General features: G+C 45.1%; 3 protein-coding genes across 5 annotated transcripts in view; 1 reads left to right on the plus strand and 2 right to left on the minus strand.

The window, feature by feature from the left end:
- dzank1 (double zinc ribbon and ankyrin repeat domains 1) overlaps positions 1-12,874 on the plus strand; it is a 257,165-nt gene extending 244,291 nt beyond the window's left edge. Inside the window, exon 23 of the mRNA XM_038803787.1 lies at positions 12,614-12,874. The gene's annotated coding sequence lies outside the window, so the exon portion shown is untranslated. The remainder of the gene's footprint in view (positions 1-12,613) is intronic.
- kat14 (lysine acetyltransferase 14) overlaps positions 1-25,892 on the minus strand; it is a 91,530-nt gene extending 65,638 nt beyond the window's left edge. The window contains exons 1-3 of one of the 3 annotated variants that reach the window (XM_038803808.1): positions 25,784-25,892; positions 25,330-25,624; positions 5,408-5,529 (exon numbers count right to left, since the gene is read on the minus strand). In XM_038803808.1, the coding sequence (XP_038659736.1) occupies positions 5,408-5,529; positions 25,330-25,597 (390 nt within the window). In that variant the 5' untranslated portion in view covers positions 25,598-25,624; positions 25,784-25,892. Of the gene's footprint in view, positions 1-5,407; positions 5,530-12,841; positions 12,969-25,329; positions 25,629-25,783 lie in introns of those variants that run through there. The other 2 variants (XM_038803818.1, XM_038803827.1) reach the window with 2 other exon arrangements.
- The window catches only part of LOC119962787 (protein PET117 homolog, mitochondrial), a 29,193-nt gene continuing 27,623 nt past the window's right edge, over positions 25,657-27,226 (minus strand). The window contains exon 2 of the mRNA XM_038790913.1: positions 25,657-25,944. Coding sequence (XP_038646841.1) covers positions 25,780-25,944 — 165 coding nt within the window. The 3' untranslated portion in view covers positions 25,657-25,779. The remainder of the gene's footprint in view (positions 25,945-27,226) is intronic.

Below are 27,226 nucleotides of genomic sequence, written 5' to 3' on the forward strand. Positions count from 1 at the left end.
GAAGTATACTTGAATCTGGGGTATCCTTTTGTTTTATGTGGATAATTTAAGGGTTAATAGTATTATTAATAAACTTATTGAATCTTTACTTCTGTTTGTCCTTTGTCCATCTCTCAACTAAGGGTACCTGGGTGAAACGTTGATTGGTATATTGATCGAAGTATCTGAGATTTAGCAGATACAACAAGACGATCAAGATGAACGTGCTGCCAAGGTTCCTCTTGCTGTTCAGATCCACACCGATCTACATCCCCAAGGCCTTTTTCCAAGGGATAGAGAAAATGATCATTTTTGTGTGGGGGAAAAAAGAACCTAAGGATCCCCAAGTCAACACTGCAAAGGAGGAAAAATATGGGCAGCCTGGCCCTCCCAACCCTGCAATACTACCACTGTGCAGCCACATTCTGCCCAGTGGTGGTAACCACATTAAGGACATGGAACCAAATGTGGCAGAATTTCAGTTCAACCAGGATAACTTCCATGGTCCCCCTGGCAACCACACATTCCAGCCAGCCATGCTCGACGACACCATGAAAAAAATGGAGACAGGACAGGGTAACGCTAGCATTCAGGGATTTTTACATAGGGGACATACTCGCAACGCTGGATGAACTAACGGAAGAACTGGAGCTACCGACAGGACAGGAATTCCGGCATCTTCAAATCAAACGCTTACTCCGCAAGGAGATGACATAGAACATATGTTCTAAAGTGCAGAAGGAGGCCATTAGGCCCATCGAGTCTACACCGACCCACTTTAAGCCCTCACTTCCACCCTATCCCCGTAACCCAAAAACCCTTCCTCACCTTTTTGGTCACGAAGGGCAATTTATCATGATCAATCCGCCTAGCCTGCACGATTTTGGACTGTGGGAGGAAAGCGGAGCACCTGGAGGAAACCCACGCACATACGGGGAGAACATGCAGACTCCGCACAGACGGTGACCCAGCAGAGAATCGAACCTGGGACCCTGACGAGGTACTCTAGAGCCCCGAGAGACACTCCACTGGAGGAGCTAATAAACATGGACAGTATGCAGAGGGGGAACTGTGAGGTAATCTACGGATGACTTCTGGAAAGGGCAAGGACAACACTGGACGGAGCTAGGCAAAAATGGGAGGACGAACCCGGCACGGAAATGGGTTGGGGACTCTGGAGTAAAGCACGAAGTAGAGCCAACTCCACCTACTCCTGCACAAGGCTAAGCCTCATGCAACTTAAAAGTGGTGAACAGAGAACACCTAACCAGAACCTGAATGAACAGGTTCTTCCCAGAGGTGGAGGTGAACGGTTCCAGGGAGGCCCAGCCAACCACATCCACATGTTCTGGGCCTGCCCCAGAATTGTTGGGTTCTGGACAGCCTTCTTCAAGTCAATGTCCAAGGTGTGGGGTGAGGGTGGAGCCGCGCCCGAGTGGCAGTCTTCAGGGTCACGGACCAGCCAGAACTACATGTGGGGAAGAGGGCCAACACCCTGCCTTTTGCTTCCTTAATCACTCGCCGGAGAATCCTGCTCGGTTGGTGATCAGCAGCACCACCCAAAGCTGCAGACTGGCTGGCAGACCTGTCGGAATTTTTCTACCTGGCGAGTACACCATCCGAGGGTCAGATGGGGGCTTCCACAAAGCGTGGAGGCTATTCATCAGCCTGTTCCAAGCTAATAGTGACTGGGGGAGGGTGGGAGGGCTGAGGAGAGCAGACATCAGCACACATAATGGAGAGGAGCAGAGGGGGGGGGGGGGGGGGGGGGGGGGGGGGAGGAGAACGGGACGGGAGGCAAGGAGTGAACCCAGGGGAACCTCAAGAGAGGGACATGGGGGAAAAAAAGGTAAGAGGGGAGGGAGCAGGGTGAGGGATATGCTGGATCATGATTGTGGTTGAATATAATTGTGCAGCTGTTGATTCCCAAAGCATTTCATTGGTGCCCAATTATAATATATAATAATCTTCATTGTCACAAGTAGGCTTACATTAACACTGCAATGAAGTTATTGTGAAAAGCCCCTCCTCGCCACACACTGGCACCTGTTCAGGTACACAGAGGGAGAATTCAGAATGCCCAAATTACCTAACAGTGTGTCTTTCAGGACTTGAGAGGGGAAACCGGAGCACCCGGAGGAAACCCATGCAGGCATGGGGAGAACGTGCAGATTCCACACAGACAGTGACCCAAGCTGGGAATCGAACCTGGGACTCTGGAGCTGTGAAGCAACAGTGCTATCCGCTGTGCTACCGTGCCACCCATTTTCAGCTGTTCGATCTGTTCAGATCCAATCCCATTAGCATTATGGTAATGCACAAGGATTGTGCTAGTGGTCACTCGTATCTATACTATCAAGGACAGAAGCATCTGCAACAGGCAGATTGGTGAGGCCACGGTCAAGTAGGTTTTCTCCGCTTATTGGTTCCTTCTCCACCTGCCACAGGCTAAGTCGGTTGTTATGTCCTTCAGGATTCAGCCAGCTTGGTCAGCAGTGGTTCCACCCTTGGTGATGTACATTGAAGATATCGCCCAGAGTACATTCTGTGCCCTTTCCACACCCTCAATGCTTTTTTCAAATGGTGTTCAATATGCAAGAGTACTGATTCATCAGCTAAGGAGGGGAGCAGTGGCATTTCCCATTACTACACTGGAATATCAGCATCAATTATGTGTTCAATTTTCTGAAGTGGGACTTGAACAACCATCTTCTGAAGGGGTCAGGGGTTATGGGGAGAAGGCAGGAGAATGGGGATGAGAAAATATCAATTGGGGCAGCAGGGGAGCATGGTGGTTAGCATAAATGCTTCACAGCTCCAGGGTCCCAGGTTCGATTCCCGGCTGGGTCACTGTCTGTGTGGAGTCTGCACGTCCTCCCCCTGTGTGCGTGGGTTTCCTCCGGGTGCTCCGGTTTCCTCCCACAGTCCAAAGATGTGCGGGTTAGGTGGATTGGCCATGCTAAATTGCCCGTAGTGTCCTAATAAAAGTAAGGTTAGGGGGGGGGGGGTTGTTGGGTTACGGGTATAGGGTGGATACGTGGGTTTGAGTAGGGAGATCATGGCTCGGCACAACATTGAGGGCCGAAGGGCCTGTTCTGTGCTGTACTGTTCTATGTTCTATGACTGAATGGCGGAGCAGACTCGATGGGCCGAGTGGCCTAATTCTGCTCTTGTAATTTAAAGAAAAACTAAAATTTGAAATCAGAGGCTAACTATCAACTGGTCCAAGGCTACTTCTCAAATTGAGGAACTATTTCTCCTGCACTTGCCTTGTTGAATCACAAACTCGGTTTTGATCATGGTATGCCAACTTTTGCAAAGATTTGAGAAATGTTGGCAAATTAATTTGACTTTATGAAGAGAAGCCATCATTTGAGGATGATTGAAATCATACACAAGGGTGGTTTTTTTTTTTAAGCAGCTGTGGAAACCTGTACGTTGATTGTTCTGAAAAGACAAACAGGTATGAAGGTACGTTTGATACTTGGCATGCAAATTTAGGGGAAATTGCATTCACAAAGAGAAAATTGGCTACCTTTCTGACTCCAAGAATTACAGTTCATTATTCAATAATGAATAATTTGTTTTCTCATTAAACAATGAAATTCTTTGAGGAAAACTGCCCAAATTTTCATTATTCACCTTCAAGACGCTGAGTTTAAATCTACCGCATGAAAATTAATGCTTGCTGCACGTAGCACATTGGTTAGCACTGTTGCTTCACAGCACCAAGGTCCCAGGTTCGATTCCCAGCTTGGGTCACTGTCTATTGGAGTCTGCAGGTTCGCACCGTGTCTGCCTGGGATTCCTCCAGGTGCTCCGTTTTCTCCCACAAGTCCCAAAAGACGTGCGGTTAGATAATTTGGACATTCTAAATTCTCCCTCAGTGTACCCGAACAGGCGCTGGAGTGTGGCGGCTAGGGGCTTTCCATGGTAACTTCACTGCAGTGTTAATATAAGCCTACTTGTGATAATAAAGATTATAATATTGTGAATTTAGAAGGACATTCTCAATAACAGTTCTTCATGGGCATGAACTCGCACCCATCTATTTGTCCTTTCACCTCAATTAATGGCACTTTAAATCCATGGGTGCAGTGAAAAAGCAGTCCGAGATGGTTTTACATCATTGCAGTTCTCACCCTCCCCACCACAGATGGTGAAGTAATGTTCCCATCACTCTGTGGTATCGTTCCTTATGTTCAAGGGTGTCATACCATCATGCTACAATTTCGCAAATGTCAGTATTCTGTCCATTTTATACTTTGCAATTTTTTTTTTTAAAATTCATTAAATGAAGATAGGATTTGTACTTCAACTTCCTTTACCTGTCTCAGCTTCATATTCTTCAATATCCCTACCAAAAATCTGAATCTTGAAGGATCACATGGTTCCAGTATCCACAGCCTTTGACTTTTGTGAGGGCAAGAGTCCGTGAAAAATTACAACCTGATTTCCTGCCACGGTGGCTAGCTCTAATTTTACGATTATTCCTATTATTACTGATCCCCCCCCCCAACCAGAGGAAATAACTTATCTGTATCTGTCCAATTGAATACCTTCATTATTTTAAGCATCTATATCACAGAATCATAGAATCCCTACAATGCAAAAGGAGGCCTGTCAGCCCATTGAGTCTGCATCAACCATCTGAAAGAGCACCCTACCTAGGTGCATTCCCCCACCCTATCCCCGTACCCCACCAAGCCTGTACATCTATGGACACAAAGGGGCAATTTAGCATGTCCAATCCACCTAACCTGCACATCTTTGGATTGTGGGAGGAATCTGGAGCACCCGATGGAAACTCACGCAGACACAGGAAGTACAAACTCCACAGAGACAGTCACCCAAGGTTGGAATTGAACCCCGCTCTCCGTCACCGTGAGGCAGCAGTGCTAATCACTGTGCCACCGTACCATCCTCTCAAATAGATCAACAGTCATTTTTGCATTCAAGGCAATACATGTTTATGCAGCCTGCCCTCATCATTTAACCCTCTTTTATGCAGCCTGCCCTCATCATTTAACCCTCTTTTAAGTTATTTTGACTCTTACTGGCATTCCCTTGCCACCTTTTTCTGTAGAAGCATTAGGTGAGTCTCTGCTTAGTCCATCATTTCAGTTACCCAGGCTGTGAACAGAGACCCTGAGGTACATGGAACACTAAGTCTGACCAGTGAAAGGAGGTAGCCCATATTATAGCGAGTAGCCCACATCATGATGCACAATATTCACAAATAATAATCTAATAAAATCACAACTAGTGTGGAACATCAGATAAAGATATAGGAACAGAGCACAATTTTAGATCTAAACATGCAAGTTAACAGGTGATTTGATTGAGAAGATACAACCTATGCCCATGGGTATATTTTGTATTTGTATATAAAATGCATTAAAAACATGGCATCAACGATAATACATACTTGTTGCCATGTAAGCTTCAGTCTCTCAAAGTGTTCCTTCCCATCTTCTGCACAGTCTGAACAACTGAATCGGAAGAAGTTATCGCCCCGCATGTAACTAGGATGCTCTCCTCTCAACTGAGCTGGAGTGAGAGAGTGGAAGAAAGTACAGTGAGGTTGAAAGAGAGAAAGAAAGGACCTGATTTACAATAGAAACTGGAAAGAAATGCAATAATTTTCACAAGGTAACAAAATATTAAGTCAATAGGTTATTCAACATGTAGGAGATGCAGTGACAAGCTCAAAGATGTGAATTGCCACAAGTGAAGCCAACAAGACAGTTAATTTCATGCCTCATTCCTGACCAGAATTAAGGCATGATTGTTTTGAACTGATCTGCATGATGATCAAAACCCGTTATTTCACTTTTTCTTTATTTGCTGCTGCCGCACGCGGGGTGGGGGGATCTTTTCATGCAAAATTCCAGCAGCGAGTCAGGCTATGCAAGCATAAATATTCATACAGGGGGCAGCACGGTGGCCTAGTGGTTAGCACAACCGCCTCACGGCGCTGAGGTCCCAGGTTCGATACCGGCTCTGGGTCACTGTCCGTGTGGAGTTTGCACATTCTCCCCGTGTCTGCGTGGGTTTCGCCCCCACAACCCAAAAATGTGCAGAGTAGGTGGATTGGCCACGCTAAATTGCCCCTTAATAGAAAAAAAAATTGGGTAATCTAAATTAAAAAAAATTTTTTTTTACAAATAAATAAATAAATAAATATTCATACAGGAACATGTCATTGAACCTGTTGAGACTGTTCTTAAATTCAGTTAGATCATGGCAGATCTGTACATCAACTCCATTTGCCAATTTAAGCTTAAAATCCCTTGATACCTTTAATTAACTCCTCTTGGGAGAAGAGAGTCCCAAATTTGTACTATTCTTTGTGTGAAAATTCTTTCCTGATTTCACTCATGAATGGTCTAGCCCAATTTTAAAATCATGTCCCCTTGTTATGGGGGGTCCCAATGAAATTTAATATATTCTCTGGATTTTCATATTTTTCTGAAAGGCTTTGCAAGACCACCACTATCCCTAATTACATTACCGAGATTATCAAATTACAAGTGCTATAAAACAGCAAAATAATACTGGATAAAAGCAAATTACTGCGGATGCTGGAATCTGAAACCAAAGAGAAAATGCTGGAAGGGTCATCTGGACTCGAAACGTTAGCTCTTTTCTCTCCCTATAGATGCTGCCAGACCTGCTGAGATTTTCCAGCATTTTCTCTTTTGGAGCAAAATAATACTTTTTGTTTGCCGAAAATGCTATTAAGCCAAGGAATAAAAGCAGTGTCTGATACAAACATTAGTAAGATCGCATTTTTAATCCTTGCATTATTTTTGAGCCCTTTTCCAGTGACTGTGTACAAGTTAAAACATTAGGCAGGCACAATATTTGGTAGACTTTACTTGCTCTGCGGCACAAGGATAGTATTGTCAGAAGGAACTTGCATTTTAAGCACTTTTCACAATTTCAGGATGTCCAAAAGTGCCTCACAGATGATGAAGTGTATTCAGTGTTGTAAGGCTAGCCAATGGCTAGGTAGTTGCCCTGCCTACAGCAGGTGCCACAAACAGCAATGTGAGAATGACAGATTATCTGCTTTAATGAACTGTTACAACCTTCTCTCGTCCAAGTCTCTGACTGCATCTCTGCTTTACCAATTCATAACTTTCTGCATCCCGCTATAAGCAGCAGAGCATTCAGTCACCTTGGCCCCAGTCTGAAGACTTTCTTCTTCAACCCCTTGACCGTAACATTTCGCACCAGCATTAGACGTATCCTTTTTACAGAATTATCTCCCCTCCTACTGCTGTTTGTATGTCTGTCTGACCTCCTACAGTATTACAAAGTGCCTTGGGACATCATAGTTTGTTGAAGGTGTTGTACAATTATCTGCTAAAATGGGTACAAGTGAGACCTGTGGGTGTTTGTGCACAGATTTTGAAGGTGGCAGGACAGGTGAACAAAAGTGGCAAGCACCGATTCCTCACAGTGCCAGCGATCCGGGTTCAATTCCAGTCTTGGGTGACTGTGTGCGGCATTTGCACTTGCGCACTGTGTCTACGCGAGTTTCCTCCGGGTACTCTGGTTTCCTCCCACAGTGCAAAGATGTGCAAGTTAGGTAGATTGGCCACACTAAATTGTCCCTTAGTGTCCAAACATGTGCAGGTTGAGGATCGGGGGGGCTAAATAGGGTCCTCTTTCAGAGGATCGGTGCAGACTTGGTGTACCAAATGACCTGCTTCTGGATTCTATAGAGTACAGAAGCCAGGAAATAATGATAAACATGTATAAACATTAGTTCATCCCATGTTGCAGTACTGCCGTGAATACCAATCATCCTCTGTGGAGGCTTTTGAGTAAAATAATTTGAAGTAAATAAAGTGAAATTTTTGAATGGCTGATGGGTCGATAACCAGAAGACACGGGGTAAACCTTTGTGATGGGTAGTTAGGATTTATAACACACTGCCTGCCTTGGTGGTGGACAGAAGTTCAAAAGTGGCCTTCAGAATGAAACTGGATGAATATTTGAAGGGGAAATTATGTTTTTTTTAAATTTTACAGTACCCAATTCAATTTTTTCCAATTAAGGGGCAATTTAGCATGGCCAATCCACCTACTCTGCACATCTTTGGGTTGTGGGGGCGAAACCCACGCAAACACGGGGAGAATGTGCAAACTCCACATGGATAGTGACCCAGAGCCAGGATCAAACCTGGGACCTCAGCGCCGTGAGGCTGCAGGGCTAACCCACTGTGTCACTGTGCTGCCCTGAAGGGGAAATTAATTGCAGGGATATGGGGAGAAAGCAAGGGAGTAGGATTAACAGGATTGCTTTGTGAAAGAGCCAGTGCAGATTCCATATGCTGCATAATCTCCTTTTTAGCTCATTCTACTTTATGATTATTACTCATTTCTTGACCTATTGAATTCAGTTGATGCCAGGGATCTGCGAATTGAGCATATAATTCAGGTTATGGTAGTGTTGCACTGTCAGAGATGCGATTTTAAGATGAAACATTAAACAAGAGATTCTTGACTGCCTCTCAAGTGGATGCAAAAATCTCTTGCTTTATTTTAAGATGTACAGGAGAGTTCTCCCCACTGTCCTGTTTGACGACCTTTATAAATACAGATTATTTGGTAATTTCTCTCATTTTGCGGGACCCCACTGGCAATAAATTGGTTTATGCGTTTCCTACATTTCAATAATAGCTACATTTCACAAGTATTTCATTGGCTTTAAAGTCCTTTGAGACATCCTAAGGTTCTGAAAGACATCATGTAAATGCAAGTCGTTCTTTCATTGTCCGTTCAGTGTTGTCCTCAAGTCTATTTAGCGTAAGGATTGCATATCACAGTTAGAGAACATCACATTTAGCCAGCATGTGACATTATTGCAATTTTTTCAGAAATATGACACCCTGAATTTAGTCTCAAACTGATCACAACACCACCATTGCCAGTGACACATTTGCTAGCAACAAGACATGGCCATAGTGTTAAAACATACTAAATATTACCTCCAAACACAAGTTCAATTTAGAACCGCAAAATCTATAAATATGATGCTAAACGTTACTCACATAGAGGTGTCCACACACCATAACATCAAGTAACACAGAGAAGGCCACTGGGCCCCTCAGAACTGTGTCGGCTCTTTGAAAGAACTATCCAATTAAAACTACTCCATTGCCCCATAGCTCTGCAAACCTTTTCCCTTCAAGTAATCCCCTTTTGAAAGTTACTATTAAATCTGCTTTCTGGTAGCACATTCCAAGTCATAGCAACTTGCTGTGGAAAAGAAAATCCTCATCTGTTCCCTTTATCCAGTATCTTAAATTAGTGTCCTTTGGTTACTGACCCTTCTGCCAATGGAAACAGTTCCCTGTCCCCCATCTACTCTGCCAAAGTCCCTCACTAATTTGAAGACTTCTATTAAATATCCTCTTAACCTTCACTGCCGCACCAATGAACTATAAACATGAAATAGTGCATTTGATGAAACAGCCTGCATTTTCTTGGGTGTAAATAGGAGCCACCACAAACATTAATAATAATAATAATAATAATAATAATAATCTTTATCGTCACAAGCAGACTTACATTAACACTGCAATGAAGTTATGTGAAAAGCACCTAGTCGCCACATATCGGCACCTGTACGGGTACACGGAGGGAGATTCAGAATATCCAATTCATCTAACAGCATGTCTTTCAGGACTTGTGGGAGGAAACCGGAGCACCCGGAGGAAACCCACGCAGACACGGGAGAACGTGCAGACTCCACACAGACAGTGACCCAAGCCGGGAATCGAACCTGGGATCCTGGAGCTGTGAAGCAATGCTAACCAGTGTTACCGTGCCACCCAGAAAAACAAAAAGCAAAGATGGACACTTACAAATCGCCTATTAGACCATTTGTCAAGCCCCAACATGCAACAAAGACATTGACAATATATTACCTCTCGCAAGGCTATGTCGGTGACTCCCAACTTATTTGGTCAATGTTTTACTGCATGGCTAAGTTCATACTCAGCATTATAAGGTCCTGCTATAAAATATCCCAAAAAATTGCAGAGTAAATTTTTCAAACTGCCTTGCTTTAAGATTTACCTGAATTCTGAGTTACTAAGAATATATTACATATTATTATATCATATTTACCACACAAACAGCCCATTCAGCACAACAGATCGATGCCAGTGCTTATGCTCAACATGAGCCTCTTCTCATCCTTCATCTAACTCTATCAGTAGATCCTTCAATTCCTTTCTACATCATGATTTTGTACTTTCCCCTTAAATGTATCTGTGCTATTCACTTCAACTACTCCTTGTTGAAGTTGAAGATCCGCTCAGGGCAAAGAAATTCCCTTGAATTCTTGACTGAATTGATTAGTGATTGTCTCATATTTATGATCCCTCGTTCCGGTTTGTCAGAAACTATCTTCTCTAAATCTACCCTGCCAAACCTTTCCGTAATGTAGCCACCTAAGATGGACACTGGGCTACAAAATGGAGAACTGCTAAGGCTGCAGGGAAAAACAGTCTTAGCAAGGACAAGCAGTTTGCAGAAGACTAATTAGCATTCTGCACGTACAGAAACCAGTTTGTGGCCAGGTGCAGAGTTTCAGCCAAAGGTGTAAATGGCAACAAGATCTACATAGTAATGAGGTAATCCAGATCCAGACCCCGCACAATAGAAACATTTAAGTATGAATGGATACTTTTGAGTAGACACCCAGACAGAACGGCACCACAGTATCCAACACAAAGAACCATAGGGACAGCCCACCCATCGAGGGACGACCCTCAGATTGGGGGGTTTAGAAGATATCGATTGGGAAAGGCCCAATCGATACATGGCAGGTAAAAGGCCCGCCCCGAAGGGGCACGGACTTCTAGGAACTATAAAAGTAGACCCCGCACATGGTTCGGTCTGCTTTGGCTCCGGCTCTGACTGCTACTTTTGCTCCGGCTCCGCTTTGCTGATACATCACATCCTGACTCCAGTTCCATCACCAGCAGTTGAGCCATCAGCCATCGAACTGTAAGTGCCAATACAACGATCGCTACGTGATCCAGACCTTGCTAGATCCTGACAACTTTAAGTACCTGAGAGTTGCAGACCAAGAACGGGACGAAAGTCTTGTCCCCTGACCTTGCCTGTTCCTGTCTAGATAAGTATTTTAGTTGTTTAGTATTAGAAGTAAGTTAGTCTCTTTAGCGTATGCATGTGTATTTATTATATTTGTCATAATAAATATCAATCGTTTGGACTTACTAATCGGTGTACAGATTTATTACTTTGAACCTGACCTTGATATACTTGTGAGGTGTCTAAATACGGCACCTGGCGACTCCTGAGCATAATTACATACACAGAGCCATAGTAGTGTTAAGCACACGGCCTTTAAACGGAGGCGTGTTAATACACTCCAGTAAAACGAGCAACAGTAATCCAGTCACCACAGTCTCCTCTTTTCTGGGGAAATCTTGCAAGTTATAACCTCTCAGTTCTGGGACGAATCTGGTAAATCTATTTTAATAATAAAATGCAATGTGGTTTTCCCAAGGTGGATTGGCCATGATAAATTGCCCTTAGTATCCAAAATTGCCCTTAGTGTTGTGTGGGGTTACTGGGTTATGGGGATGGGGTGGAGGTGTTGACCTTGGGTAGAGTGCTCTTTCCAAGAGCCGGTGCAGACTAAATGTCCGAATGGACTGTAAATTCTGCACTGTAAATTCTATGATAATCTATACGTTTAACAAAGCTATACTGGTTTTCAATTGTAACGTGCATCACTATTTTCAGAGATTTCCGTATCTGTACCTCCAGATCCTTTGCTCTTTTATTCCATTTAGGCACTTACTTCCAAGGAATATGGGACCTTCTTATTCTTCCAACCAAAATATCACTTGACTATACTATTGGCTCATTGGCCAATTAAATGCCTAACTTACAAGTTTGTCTTCTGCGTTTTGTCCTGTATTCTTAACATTCAAACAAAAGTGAACTGAACTGGTCTGTCGCAGGTGTCTGCATCCCTTCGAACAGCACCTCGTACCAGTGCAATCTGCAGTGTGCCTGCAAAGTCATGGGTTATGTCCCAGCTGGTGTTGCTCTTTTAGTGGCCTATTCTTTCAAAATCTGTGGTTTGATGGCTCGTGGACCCAAGTGATGTCATCACTAGGGAATGGAAAACGTCTCCACTCTAGTGTCTGCATCAAGTACTTCCATATGTGGTACAGCATGGACAAATCCAGAGTAGAAGAGCTTGCATTCATCTAGCTATAATCTAGATTACTCATGACTTCAGGTTATCCAAAGCACTCGACAGCCAATTAAATACTTTGAAAGTCACTGTTGTAATGCAGGAAACACAGCAGCCAACTTGCACACAGAAACGTTGCGTCAATAGTGTTGTAATAAATGGCTAGATAACCTGTTTTAGCGATGTTGGTTGAGGGATAAATATAGGCCAGTACAACCTCAGAAACCTCCCTGTTCACCTTCAAACCAGTGACAATTGGATCTTTTACATCCACTGGAGAGGGCAGATGGGACATCCGTTCAACAGTCAGCAACCAAAGGCAGCAATTTTCTTAATTCTAACATGATCACTAACCAAGCTCTTTTATGTTTATTTACAGGTCTGGAGATACTCCAACATCCGTGGACTGACCTACATGCTGCCCCATTGTTACCAGACTCCTGAATGGCCCTCTTATGGACTGAACTGATCTCTTTACGCATCTTTTCTACTGTTGTAGCACTTCATATGCGTCACCCAATGTTTATGTATTTATCATATCTCCTATGCTTTTCATGTTTGGAACGATCTGCCTGGACTGCACGTAGAACAATACTTTTCACTGTACCTCGGTACACGTGACAATAAATCTAAATAATTTCCTTCAGTAGTTCATAGGAGTGTCAGCAACAATTTTGTACTGAGGTCTCTGGAATGGCCAATGGCTTTCTGACTGAGAGTAGTGCTGCCAGCTGATATTCCTTCCAAGAGCTGTATTCAGTTCAGGTGGTTAGGGCATTGAGTAACTGGAAAACAGACCAAAAAGGAAGGAGATGCATTTTTTTTTTTAAATTGTATTTTGTTCCAAACATATTCAAAAGTACAAAAGTTTAAATAAATCGAAGAACATTCTCCACATTTCACAGTTCGTCCAAGTTCCTTCTTTCCCCCCCCCCCCCCCCCCACCCCACACACACCGCGACAAGGAATAACATGGTCATGAACAGTCCCCATCGTATCTCAAAGCCCTCCACTGATCCCCTCAAGTCAAACGTAATCTTTTCCAGCTGGAGCAAGTCGTACATGTCCCCCGCCACGCCGCCACCCCCAGCAGCGCGGTCAACCGCCATTGCAGCATAATCCTTTGCTGGGCAACTAGAGAGGCGAAGGCCACAACGTCGGCCTTCCTCACCTCTATCAGCTCCGGCATTTCTGATGCCCCAAAAATCGCCACCATAGGGTCTGGCCTGGCCTCTATCCCCACAATCTTTGCTAGTGTCCCAAATACCCCCTCCCAGTATCTCACCAACTTCTCTCGCCCCAGAACGTGTGTCATTTGCTGTTCTCCACCCACAATTCTCACACTTGTCTGCTACCCCCTGGAAGACCCCACTCATCCTCACCAAAGTCATTTGCATCCTATGCAACACCTTAAACTGAATCAAACTCATCCTCACACATGAGGAGGTAGAATTCACCCTGCTCATCGCCTCATTCCACACTCCCTAACTTACCTCCTCCCATTTCTCCTTAATCCTCGCCATCTGCAATCCCCACTGCTCACCCAGGCACCCGTATATATCCCCAATCCTACCCTCCCCTTCCACATCCGGGAGCAGCAACTGCTTCAATAAGGTATACTCCGGCATGTTAGGAAACCATCTCCATTCGTTCCGCACAAAGTCCCTCATTTGAATATACCTGAACTCGCTTCCCTTTGGAAGCTCTACCCTCTCCCACAGCTCTTCCAGGCTTGCAAACCCCTCCTCCAGGTATAGATCCTTTGCCGTAAAGGGCAGCATGGTGGTGTAGTGGTTAGCACTGCTGCCTCACGGCGCCGAGGACCCGGGTTCAATCCCGACCCCGAATCACGGTCCGTGTGGAGTTTGCACATTCTCCCTGCTTCTGCTTGGATCTCACCCCCACAACCCAAAAAAGGTAGGGTACCTGGCCACACTAAACTGCCCCTTAATTGAAAAAAAAAAAAGAGTTGGGTACTCTAAATTTAAAAAAATAGATCCCTTGCCGTCACCAGCCCCACCTTCTATACATGCCATTTTTCTCCCCCGGCTTAAACCCATGGTTCCCACACAGTGGTGTTAGCACCGACATCCCTTCCATCATAAAGTGTCTCCTCAACAGGTTCCACACCCTAACCATGGACTGTACCACCAGGTTCTCCATGTATCTCCACGGTGCAGCAGCGCCATCATCACCATGGCCCTCAGGCCGGACTCCTACAGGGCCCCTCCTCCATCCTAACTCATTCTAACCCCTCTCCTACCGACCACTGCCTCACCTTCTCCACATTCGCCGCCCAATAATTATGCAGCAGATTTGGTAACGCCAACTCCCCTTTCTGTCTCTGCAGCAGGGCCCTCCACTCTAGATGCCTTCCCTTCCCATATAAACTCCGAAATCGCTGCACCCAGTTTCCAGAAAGAGGCCTTCAGAATGAAGCTTGGGAGAGTTTGGAGTAAAAACAGGAACCTTGGCAGAATATTCATTTTTGCCACCTGGACCGTCCTCACCAGTATCAAGTGTAATGTATCCATTTCCTAAAGTCCTCCTGAACCTACTCCACCAAATTTGTTAGGTTCATTTGAGCATCAGCACCCAATCCCCCATCACCTGAACCCCCAAATACCCAAACCTGTCCCTGCCAACCCTAAATGCCAACACCCCCAAAGTGGCTCGCTGACCCGCCGCATTCACCGGAAACACCCCACGTTCAGCTTATAGCCCATGAAGGCTTCGAACCCCTCTAGTATGCCTCCCTCCTTCTCCTATCTCTGTGCTCCTTGAATAAGATAACCTCCCCCCGAACGAACCAATGGCTCCCAAAATGTGGCCGCCGATAACTCCCCATTGTCTCTGATCACCAACAGCACCTTATCACAGAACCCCTTGTCCACTAGAAGCCTCGAGTCTAGCCTCCATCCCGGCCTCTTTCCATGTCTCGTGCCAAATCTAACCTCCAAACAGAGCGGCGCATGGTCAAAGATCTTATTCCAACATACTCCACCCCCCAACACCTCTCAACTCACCACAAAGAAGTCAATTCTGGAGTATACCTTGTACATGTGCGAGAAGAAGGAATACTCCCTCTCTTCAGAGTTCCTAAACTTCCATGGATCCACCATTCCAATCCTTTCCATAAACACCCCCAGCTCCTTCGCCGTCCTCCACCTTCCCATTGACTTAGGGCTCGACCTATCCACCCTCGGCTCCAGTATGCAATTAGAATCATTCCCCATAATCAACTGATCAGTGTCCAAGTTTGGAATCGCTCCCAGCAACCCAGTCACAAACCCTAAGTCGGCCCAATTCGGCACATAAACATTCACCAGCAACACCGCCGTCCCCTGAAACACCCTGCTCACTATCAGATATCTCCCCCTTGGATCCTGCACTTCCTCAGCCCCGACAAACTCCGCCCTTTTGGTCAGCAGGATGGTCACCCCCCGTGACTTTGAATCGAACCCCGAGTTAAATACCTGGCCCACCCATCCCTTTCTCAACCTGACCTGACCCTTCACCCAGAAGTGTGTCTCCTGCAGAAAGACAACCCCCACCTTCAAGCTCCTCAAGTGCGCAAAGATCTGGGACCTCTTCACTGACCCGTTCAGCCCCCGTACATTCTATGTTACAAACCTTACCAGAGGCTTGCGCCTCTACTCCCCTCTATTGTCAGTCAAACATCATTGCAGTGTTAATTTATGCCTACTCGTGATCGTCTTCTTTAATTTCACCTTAAACGAGGCCCATCCAAGATGGCCCCCTTCTCCATCCATGACCTGGTTCCTACTCCAAGCATACCAAATCACATCCCCCCCCCCCCCCCCCCTCACCTCTGTTCACCAGCATACCTACCAGCATGGCAGCTTCTGCCCGAAGGCAGCTCCCCTCTACCCCACCCTTCCCTCCTTGGCCTGTGCAATACCCCACCCTTCCCTCCTTGGCCTGTGCAAACTGCTCGCTGTGGACCCCACACAAACAAAGACATCCAAAACCACAGTTCACGAACTCCATAAATGAAAAACCACCACCTCCAAAAAAAAGGAGGGGGTGGGGGCAGTTGCCCCCTTGCAAACTTATTGTCCCTTAGCAAACATTCACAACAAAATCACCCCACCCAAGATGAACCCCTTCCTCCACCAACCCTCCAGCCCCACTCTACACGCGTATTCCAAACTCTGTTGTTCCAGCTCCTCCATCTACGTTCATCCTCCCCCAGTTTATGATCTCTAATAAAAGTAATTGACTTCCTCTGGGGTTTTGAAGTAGTACTCCCAGCCTTCAAATGTCACCCACAGTTTCACTGGGTACAGCTCCACAAACCGGACCTGCCCTTGATATAAATGTGCTTTGGCCTTGTTGAACCCGGGACGCCATTTCACCAGCTCTGTTCCAATGTCTTGATCGATTCGGACCCTGTTCCCCTCCCATTCGCAATTCCGCTTTTCCCTGGCCCACCACAGGATCTTCTTGTTCTCCACAAACATATGGAGTCTCAGTATCACCGCCCGTGGCGGCTTCCCTGCTCTTGGATTCTGCCTTTGGGACCGGTGCACCCTATCCACCTCTGGGACCTTGTCCAGCATCCCCTCCGCCACCAGCATCCTCGAGACATATCACGTGCCTTCCACACTTTCAAGTTAGCCAACGATACGCAGGTTCTGCGCCTAGATCCGTATGCTAGCCCTGCTCCTCTAACTTTGCACTTAGCAACTTGCAACGGTCCCCAGGAGTCCCACCTCCAATGCCACTATCCAATCACTATGATCAGACATCACCTTCTCCATCTCCCGGATCTGCGACCTCAGTGCCTCCAAGCACTTTGACTCTCCATCGATCCTGTCAAGGGAGCTACTATTCCCTCAATGGTCTTTGATGGATCTTCCTGCAACTCCTTTCGCTGCTGGCAGAACTCATCTCTGATGAATGCCATGAATTAGTCCATCTGGGGTTTACCAGCTTGCAACAACCCTTCCCCCTTCACCAACTTTCCAACTATTGCTGCGCCACAGGTGTCTTCCAGTTCCTTGGCCAGGTCTTTAACCTTTTTCTGCCGGGTCTGACAAGCAGCAGACACGCCACTCCCACACCTTCAGCTACGCTTTCCCGTCAAAATTCCCCCACTTTCAGGTGAAAAGAGCTGGAGCTGCCCTGTGTGCGAGCACTCACTCCATGGCTGCCATCGGAGGTCCAAGGCAGGAGATTGAATACTGAGTTTGAAACTATCACCTGGACCAGCCTGGTCTAACACTAATTGGCATACGAGGCCCTGATTTAGGGAGGCACAAACATCCACATTTCCTGCTCTCCACAGTGTCTGCTGGAAGGGTGAACACCAGGGCAGAACAGCATAAAACCCAACTGGTCTCCCAAGGCGTGCACCACTCAGAGGGTGGTGGATCTTTGGAATTCTAAGCCCGAGAGGGCCGAGGAGGCTGTCATTGAGTACGTTCAGGACAGAGTTTTAGATTTGTAGATATCATGGAATATGAGAACGGTGCAGGAACCTCACGTTGAGGTAGATCATCCATGATACAGTTGAATGGCAGAGCAGGCTCAAAGGGCCAAATATACAGTTTATGAATTGCCATTCGGGTGAGATGCTGAAAAAGAACCAGTTCCATGGAAAGTCTACCCAGTGAGAGGTGGCATCAACAAAAGTGTAGTGGAGGAAACTGAAATAGGAGAGAAAACCGTGCATATCTCAATTTAATATTTTAAACAATGTAAATCTTCAATAATTTATAATAAATCGATTGATGGCAAACGTCAATCGCCTGATTTTTGAAATACACAGGCAGCAGGAGGCTAATAATATTTGTATATATCCATTTCAATGTTTTACAAATAGGCCACATCAGTAGACAATCCAGTATCCTTGGTCCTGAACTCAACTAGCTTGCATAAGCAATCAACTCCTAGCTTGTTTCATTGGTTGCAAGGATGTGTGTTGGTATTCCCTTTCACACACTGAAACCAGTAGCAGTTCTATTGCACTCCTAATGAGGCCGGTACGGGAATTGAAGCCGCACTGCTGGATTGTTCTGCAGTACAAGCAGCTATTTGGCCCACTGTGCTAAACCAGCACCAGTCCTGGGTATTTAAATTTTGAAAAAAAGATGCAACTGATATACATACATTAGGGTGTATATTAGGGTGTACAAGGTACATTTTAACAACGCTATAATCAAACTATTATATAAAAGCACAGTAAGCAGTCATTCCTAGTGTACAGCATTGAAATATGGTACTGGGCAGACTACAGGAAGGTTTCCAGTAGCAACTCTGCAACAACAGGCTGTACTGCAAGAGCACAATGATGCAGTCAAAAATGCATCTGCCATCAGCTTGCGGTACTTTTTTGGATATGCTCTCAATGGGATTTCCTTTGCAGACACCTCCTCGGATTTTATTATCGTGTTAAAAACTGCACCTGGTAGCACCGTATCATTTCCCCAAGCACATTCCAAAGACTGAACAAATAATTAAGTAGAGAGAGATGTTGCTGTGTAAGTAAATGCAGCAATCATTTTGAACACAGCATATCATGAATAACAATGAAGTAATTTATGTTTGCTCACACTAGTTGTGGAAGGCATGCAAGCTGTCCCAAGGCATGGTACATTGGCGAGACCATGCAGACGCTGCAACTACGGATGAACGGACATCACTCGACAATCACCAGGCAGGAATGTTCCCTTCCAGTCAGGGAAGTCAAGGGCATTCAGCCTCTGATCTACGGGTAAGCGTTCTTCAAGGCGGCCTCCAAGACGCACAACAACGCAGAATCACCGAGCAGGAACTTATAGACAAGTTCCACACACGAGTGCGGCCTCAACCAGCACCTGGGAGTCATGTCGCATTACATTCACCCCTCACACCCCCCCATCTGACCTGGCCTTGCAAAATCCTACCAACTATCCTGGGTTGAGACAATTCACACCTCTTTAATCTGTGATTATCATTCTCTCCAGTTGCTCCGTCTGAACCTGTAAAGACTTAATTATCTGCAACGATTTGCATTCATAGTATCACCTTGCATCTTTGACTTTGTCTATATATGTTTCTGGAACCCACCTCTTCATTCACCTGAGGAACGAGCAGTGCTCCAAAACCTCGTGATTCAAAACAAATCTGTTGGGACTTCAAACTTGTGTTGTAAGACTTCTTACTGTGCTCACCCCAGTCCAACGTCGGCATCTCCACAGCATGGAAATATATCGCCATTCCTTTAGTCATTCGGTGAAAATCCTGGAACTCCCTACCTGACAGCACTGTGTGTGTACCTACAATAACATCACCACTAATGTGCCATGAAAGCAGACATAGAATGGAAAAGGAAGGAACAGAGTTGAATGGCAACAGTATGGAGAGCAAGGTCCATGCAGGGAATAGTCATAAAAAAATTAAGATCACTTTATCTGAATGCACAGAGCATCCACAGTAATATTTTTAACTAGTGCCACAAACAAATAAATGGTTTAGGTCAAGTCGCCATTATAGAGACGAAGGTTACAAAGGATCGGAGGTTAGGAAATAAATACTCCAGGGTACACTGCATTTCGAAAAGAAAGGCAAAATGGAATATGAAGAGGGGCGGCCCTGATTATTTTTTTTTTATTATTCATTTACGGCATGTGGGTGTTGTTGGCTAGGCCTGCATTTATTGTTTTGTAAAAAGGTGGTGGTGAGCTGCCTTCTTGAACTGCTAAAGCCCCTGAGGTGTAGTTACAGCCACAGTGCTCCAAGGGAGGGAGTTCCAGGATTTTGACCCAGCGACAAGTGAAAGAATGACAATATATTTCCAATCAGGATGGCGAGTCACTTGGAGGGGAATGTCCAGGTGGTGGTGTCCCCACGTACCTGCTGTCTTTGTCCTCCTAGATGGTGGCGGTCATGGGTTTCAACGGTGCTGCTCAAGCAGCCATGGTGAATTCATGCAGTATATACTGCTGCCATGTTTGGCAGTGGTGGAAGGGGTACCAATTAACTGCCTAGTCCTGAATGGTGTTGAGCTTGAGTGCAATTGGAGCTGCACTCATCCAGGCAAATGGAGAGTTTTCCATCAAACCTCTGGCTTATGCCTTGTATATGGTTGACAGGCTTTGGGGAGTCAGGTGTTCCTTGCCACAGGATCCCTAACATCTGACCTGCTCTTGTAACCACAGTATTTGTGGCTCATCCGGTTCCGTTTCTGGACAATAGTAATTCCCACAATGTTGATAGGTTGGGGATTCAGCAATGGCAATGCCATTGAATGTCAAGGGTTAGATTCTCTCTGGTTGGAGATGGTCATTGCCTGGCACTTGTGCGGCATGAATGTTACTTGTCAGCCTAAGTCTGGATATTGTCCAGGTCTTGCTGCATTTGGGCATGGACTGCTTCAGCATGAGGAGTCAAGAATGGTGCTGAACATTGTGCAATCATCAGTGAACATCCCCATTTCTGAAAATAATTGATTAAGCAGCTGAATATGGTTGGGCTAACGACACTACCCAGAGGAACTCCTGCAGTGATACCTGGAGTTGAGATGATTGACCTCCAACCACAACCATCTTCCTTTTTGCAAGGTAAGACTCCAACCAGCGGAGAGAGCCTCCCCCCCCCCCCCCCCCCCCCCCCCCCCGATTCCCAATGACTCCAGTTTTTCTAGGGCTCCTTGATGTCATACTTGGTCGAATGCTGTCTTGACCATTGGCTAGCTGATAGAAGACAAAGAGTGGTGGTTGATGGGAAATGCTCTGACTGGTGTCCAGTTACTAGTGGTGTGCCACAAGGATCTGTTTTGGGGCCGTTGCGGTTTGTCATTTTTATAAATGACCTGGAGGAGGATGGGTGAGTAAATTTGCAGATGACACTAAAAAGTCGGTGGAGTTGTGGACAGTGCAGAAGGATGTTACAAGTTAAAGAGGGACATAGATAAGCTGCAGAGCTGGGCTGGCAGATGGCAAATGGAGTTTAATGCAGAAAAGTGTGAGGTGATTCATTTTGGAAGGAATAACAGAAAGGCAGAGTTCTGGGCTAATGGTAAGATTCTTGGTAGTATGGACGAGCAGAGAGATCTCGGTGTCCATGTCCATAGATCCCTGAAAGTTGCCACCCAGGTTGAGAGGGTTGTTAAGAAGGCGTACGGTGTGTTAGCTTTTATTGGTAGAGAAATTGAGTTTCGGAGCCATGAGGTCATGTTGCAGTTGTACAAAACTCTGGTGCGGCCGCATTTGGAGTATTGTGTGCAGTTCTGGTCGCCACATTATAGGAAGAATGTGGAAGCATTGGGAAGGGTACAGAGGAGATTTACAAGAATGTTGCCTGGTATGGAGGGAAGATCATATGAGGAAAGGCTAAAGGACTTGAGGCTGTTTTCGTTAGAGAGAAGGTTAAGAGGTGACTTAATTGAGGCATACAAGATGATCAGAGGATTAGATAAGGTGGACAGTGAGAGCCTTTTTCCTCGGATGGTGATGTCCAGCACGAGGGGACATAGCTTTAAATTGAGGGGAGATAGATATAGGACAGATGTCAGAGATAGGTTCTTTACTCAGAGAGTAGTAAGGGCATGGAATGCCCTGCCTGCAACAGTAGTGGACTCGCCAACACTAAACACATTCAAATGGTCATTGGATAGGCATATGGACGATAAGGGAATAGCGTAGAGGGACTTTAGAAGGGTTTCACAGGACGGTGCAACATCGAGGGCCGAAGGGCCTGTACTGCGCTGTAATGTTCTATGTTCTATGATGTCAAAGGCAGTCACCTCACCTCTGGAGTTCAGCTCTTTTGTCAATGTTTGAAGGCTGTAATGAGGTCAGGAGCCGAGTGATCCTGGCAGAACCCAAACTGTGAGCAGGTTATTGCTAATAGTGCTGTTGGAAGATCCCTTCCATCACTTTACTGATGATCAAGAGTACACAGAAAAGGTGATAACTGGCCAGATTATCTGGCCAGATTAGTCCTGTTTTTTTGAGTACAGAACATACCTGGGCAATGTTCCACATTGCTGGGTAGATGCCAGTCATGTAGCTCCACTGGGATAGTTTGGCTAGGCGTGCAGCAAGTCTTGGAGCACAAGTCTTTAGTACTATTGCTGGAATATTTCAGGGTTTCTAGCCTTTGCAGTATCCAGGACCTTCAGCCATTTATTAATCTCACATCGGCTGAATTGGCTGAAGACTCTGATCTGGGATGTTGGGGACCTCTGAAGGAGGCAGAGATGGATCATCCACTCGGCACTCCTGGCTGAAGATTGTTGCGAATGCTTCTGCCTTTTCTTTTGCAGTGATGTACTTGGCTCCTCCATCATTGAGGATGGTGATATTTGTGGAGCTTCCTTCACTGAGTTGTTTAACTGTTCACCACCATTCACAGCTGGATGTGACAGGACTGCAGCGCTTAGATCTGATCCATCGGTTGTGGAAAGGTTTAGCTGTCTATTACTTGCTGCTTATGCTGTTTGACACACAAGTAAGCCTGTGTTGTAGCCTCGCCAGGTTGACATCTATTTTTTAGGTATGCCTCGTGTTGCTCCTGGCATGCCCTTCTGCACTCTTCATCAAATCAGGGATGATCCCCTGCCTTGGTGGTAATGGCAGAGTTGGAGATATGACAGGCCATGAGGTTACAGATTGTGGTGGAGTCCAATTCTGCTGCTGCTGATGGCCCATAGAGCCTCATGGATGCCCAGTCTTGAGTTGCTAGATCAGTTCAAAGTCTATCCAATTTAGCACAGTGGTAGTGCCACACAACACGATGGAGGGTACCCTGAATGTGAAGTCAGGACATTTTCCACAAGGGTTATGCGGTGGTCACTCCTACCAATAGTTATGGGCAGATGCATTTGCAGCAGGCAAGTTAGTGAGGATGAGGTCAACTATGCTTTTTCCCTTTTGTTGGTTCCCTCGCCACCTGCTGCAGACCCAGTCTAGCAGCTATGTTCTTTAGGACCAGGCCAGCTTGGTCTGTGGTGGTAGTATCGAGTTACTCTAGATGATGGACATTTAAGTCCAAGTACATGATAATAATGATGGTATTAGGTCAATAGTAAGAAATGATCTTTGCTCAGAAAATCAGAAAGTAGAATTAATGAGTGGAAATTAGGAATTGCAAGGGTAAGAAAATTTGGGGGTAGTTTGTAAGCCCCTAAAATAGTTATAACATTGAACTGTGCATTAAACAATAAATTATCAGAGCTTGGAATAAAGGCAGCCTAATACTTGTGGGGACTTTATCCTCATATAGACTGGACCAATCAAATTGGCACTCATGGTCTGGAAGATTAGTTTATCAAATGCATTTCTAACCCGTTTCCCGGAGTAATCTACATGTCCTCAGTGGATCCCTGGAAAGATCTGAACGCACCCAAGTTCTCCTCGCACATCTTCTTACTGAGTAATACTACACTCCTGTATGCTTCACCCGATGCCTAGGTCTATGTACTTACACTGTGTATTTTATGTTTGCCCTATGTATTTGCTTTTCATGTACAGAATTATCTGTGAGCTGTACGCAGAACAATACTTTTCACAGTATCTCAGTTCACGTGACAAATAACAAATCCAAATTGAGTTGATCCTCAGGAATGCCACCAAAGCCCACAGGTTTCCACCTGTCCTGCACCTTGCTGCATTAATCAGTGATTACTTCCCTAGAGAGCATCAGTCTACACTAATGCTGCCACTAGAATATCTGCAGGTAGTTGAGGTGAGCCCAGCACAAAATATCCTGCAAATAGGCCATTCCTCAAACAGCAAACTGTTATTCATCTCCTACTCACTTTGTTCCGGAGTGCCCACCTGGAGGTTGGCCATCTTGGTTCTCCCTCCCTCTATGCCACTCTGCCTCTTCACAGGGAGCCACTACAACTGGGTGGATCAGTCTCCTGACTCTCCCTCTCTCTTGTGCTATCTTTGCAATCCAGCTGGGACCATCCCCTTGCTGCTCCCTTGGGTGAAAGTGCCACACCCCCTCTCTGTCCCTTGCAGAATGCAAACATCTGCCCACTGATGTCAGTACCCTTATTAGCCCTCACTGGTTGGTGATGGCACCTTCAGAGGTTTCCTGCTGCTGACCGACAATTCCCCACTCTCCCCCTTCCAGGCATGTTGCCTTTTGGAATGGCTGCACTGAATCCTCACCTCACCACTGCCACCGTTAACCGGTCTGAAGGTCCGTTAATCCTGTGCACTGCTCATAAAATACAAGCTGCACCCTAAAATTACAGTTGATTGTATTTAAATTCAGGCGGATTACCTTCTAAACAGGTTAAATTGATGGTCCGTTACATCGCAGTGTGGCATTCATCAATCTTTCCCGCTGCTTGTAAGATTCAGAAACAACGTCACAATGTTGCACTTCCCTACAAGTATATCCTGCCCACATTTCTCAGATGCCTCATCCCAGTCTCCCATCCAACTCTACAGGCCTGGTAAAATTACAGCCCGAGTCTGTAATTATTCTCATGCTATATTCATAACATTATGTACAACATGTAATAAGAACACTGAATAATTACATGAAAATTTTAATAAAGAGCAGACTCTATCCAAATCTTCTCCTTAATAGAAAATAAGGCTGACCTCCATGTGCTGTACGTGTATACACTCCCATTCCTATCCCTGGTTAGATAACTGGAGGAAGTGCATTAAATTAATAGGATACAGGACAAATTTTTAAACCTTGTAGGAACCTTTTATTTTAGGCTTATGCAAAATCTAAGCTACTTTGGTAGTCAGTTATGGTGGCAACCAATGGTGTCTTGAGTCACACCACTTACGACCAAGGCTGCAGACTAGTACACTGTAATTTTTTCAGGATAAAGCAGCCCATTGACAAATGGCACTTCCATTTGCCAATCTTCTGTATCTTGATACAAGTTTTGGATCAGGTGACTCAATTGAATTGTGCGCGGATAAAACGTATTAGTTTAAGTAAATGCCTTCCATTTTCCACTGAACAGCTCTACCAGTAATTTGCACATCCAATCAACCAATTTCCACTGTAATTTCTAGAAAGATTGGGGAACCTCACTTGAGATTCTGCTCCCCTTATATCAGAACCACAAAAGTATTACTCTTACAGATATTTCAGGAATAACATACGTACTTGAAGGTATCCACTTCTGACATTTGTCACAGTAAAAGGACATCTCTTCAGTCCAGGACCCTTCCCCTTCATCACCCAGCTCACTGTTCAAAGAATCCCCACTCTGATCGTGGGACAGGTCTACCGAGGCCTGGTCTTCTGATTCAACGATCAGTAGAGTTTCTCCTTCAACCTCTCCTTCCTCCAAGCCTTCAGAAGCAGTCATTCTTGCACATTCATCCTCCATTTGGCGAGCAGTTAAGCTTTTTGTCTCCTCGCTTCCTTCCATACTCCCAAACCTCTGGAAATGGTTACACTTAAGGGATCAACAGTTAGGATAGCTTAGCAGTTATCCAAAGAGCAGCTTTATTCATTTTAAATTAAAATGATTCTATCAAGTCTTTTCTACAATTATGGAGGGTGAAAATATCCGTCATCTATTAAATATCCAAAGAAATGTTCAAAAAAAGGCTACTGTTTTGAAGATTGTTGAGAGCTCCCAGAGGCCAAGGTGCTTATCTGTAGTCGATCTGCTTCCAGTTTCTTTGTCAGAATAATCTGTTCCTCCAAGTTTTGAAGATTCTCCTTTTTGCGCTCCTGTCGTTCAAGATCTCGGAAAACTCCTTCTCGTAACCTCTGTGGAAAGAAATAAAGATGTAGCTTCATTCAAACACTTGCCTGGTGACCACTACAAAAAAGTTATGTTAATTTGCTGAAATTTCAAAACAGCTTTAGTGAAGCACATCCCAATCATTTAAGTGACTGACGGTTCAAACTGGGAAGCTCAGAAATGCAATTTCTCCCTTGAATTCTTTGATATTGGCCAAGTCAGTTTAACCAATAGATAAGCTATTAAATGCAAGACTTGACACCACAAATCATGCTTCATGCCAACCTATGTACAGGAGTTTATTAAAAACTGATCCAAAAGATCAGCATCTCAATCCACATTACATTTCTTCACCCAGAGTGATGAGCCTGTGAAATTCATTACCACAGGAAATAATTGATGCTAAAACATTGAATATATTCAAGAGGCAGCTACATATAGCACTTGGGGCGAATGGGATCAAAGGTTATGGAGAGAAAGCAGGATTAGGCTATTGAGGCTATCAGCCATGATCGTGATAAATAATGAGCAGGCTCGAAGGGCCAAAAGGCCTCCTCCTGCTCTTATCTTCTATGTATCTCCTCTTAAATCGGGGATTCATGATGCAAATATTAAATATTCCACAAGTATCCATTCAAAATATTAAAGAGGATACACTTTCCAGAAAGGCAGTAACCAGCGTGCACTTTCCAGAAAGGCAGCAACCAGCGTGCACTTTCCAGAAAGGCAGTAACCAGCATACAAGATCAGTTGAATTGCTAAACTAAAATACCAATGCAGGTAGTTTACTGGGCCACATCGGAATTGTTCCTGTTAGAAAAGAACCAACTACCCAGCTGTATCTTTTCAGTGCCAATCAGGGCACTGTTTTGTGTTTAATTATATGGATGCAAGGCTTCATTCACCCGATAACGGAAGCAGAAAACAGAATTTGGTGTTACCCTCTTGTACTGGATTATGAACAGGTACCGGTATTAACCTGGTCTATTGTATAAACTCAGCATCTGGATCCTAGTCACTTTTTGCATGCTCTTAACTTGTTACTTCCGGTGGCATGGTGACCATGGTTAGCATTGCTCCTACGGCGCTGAGGACCCGGGTTCGATCCTGGCCCTGGGTCACTGTTAGTGTAGAATTTGCACATTCTCCCCATGTCTGCATGGGTTTCACCCCCACAACCCAAAGATCATGTGCAGGTTAGGTGGATTGGCCTTGCTAAATTACCCTTTGATTAGAAGAAAAATAATTGGGTACTTAATTTATTAACAAAGACTTGTTTACTGCCCTCTAATCACTCTTGCATGTTTC

The sequence above is a fragment of the Scyliorhinus canicula genome, chromosome 1 (assembly GCF_902713615.1).
Source record: "Scyliorhinus canicula chromosome 1, sScyCan1.1, whole genome shotgun sequence".
NCBI lineage: Eukaryota > Metazoa > Chordata > Chondrichthyes > Carcharhiniformes > Scyliorhinidae > Scyliorhinus > Scyliorhinus canicula.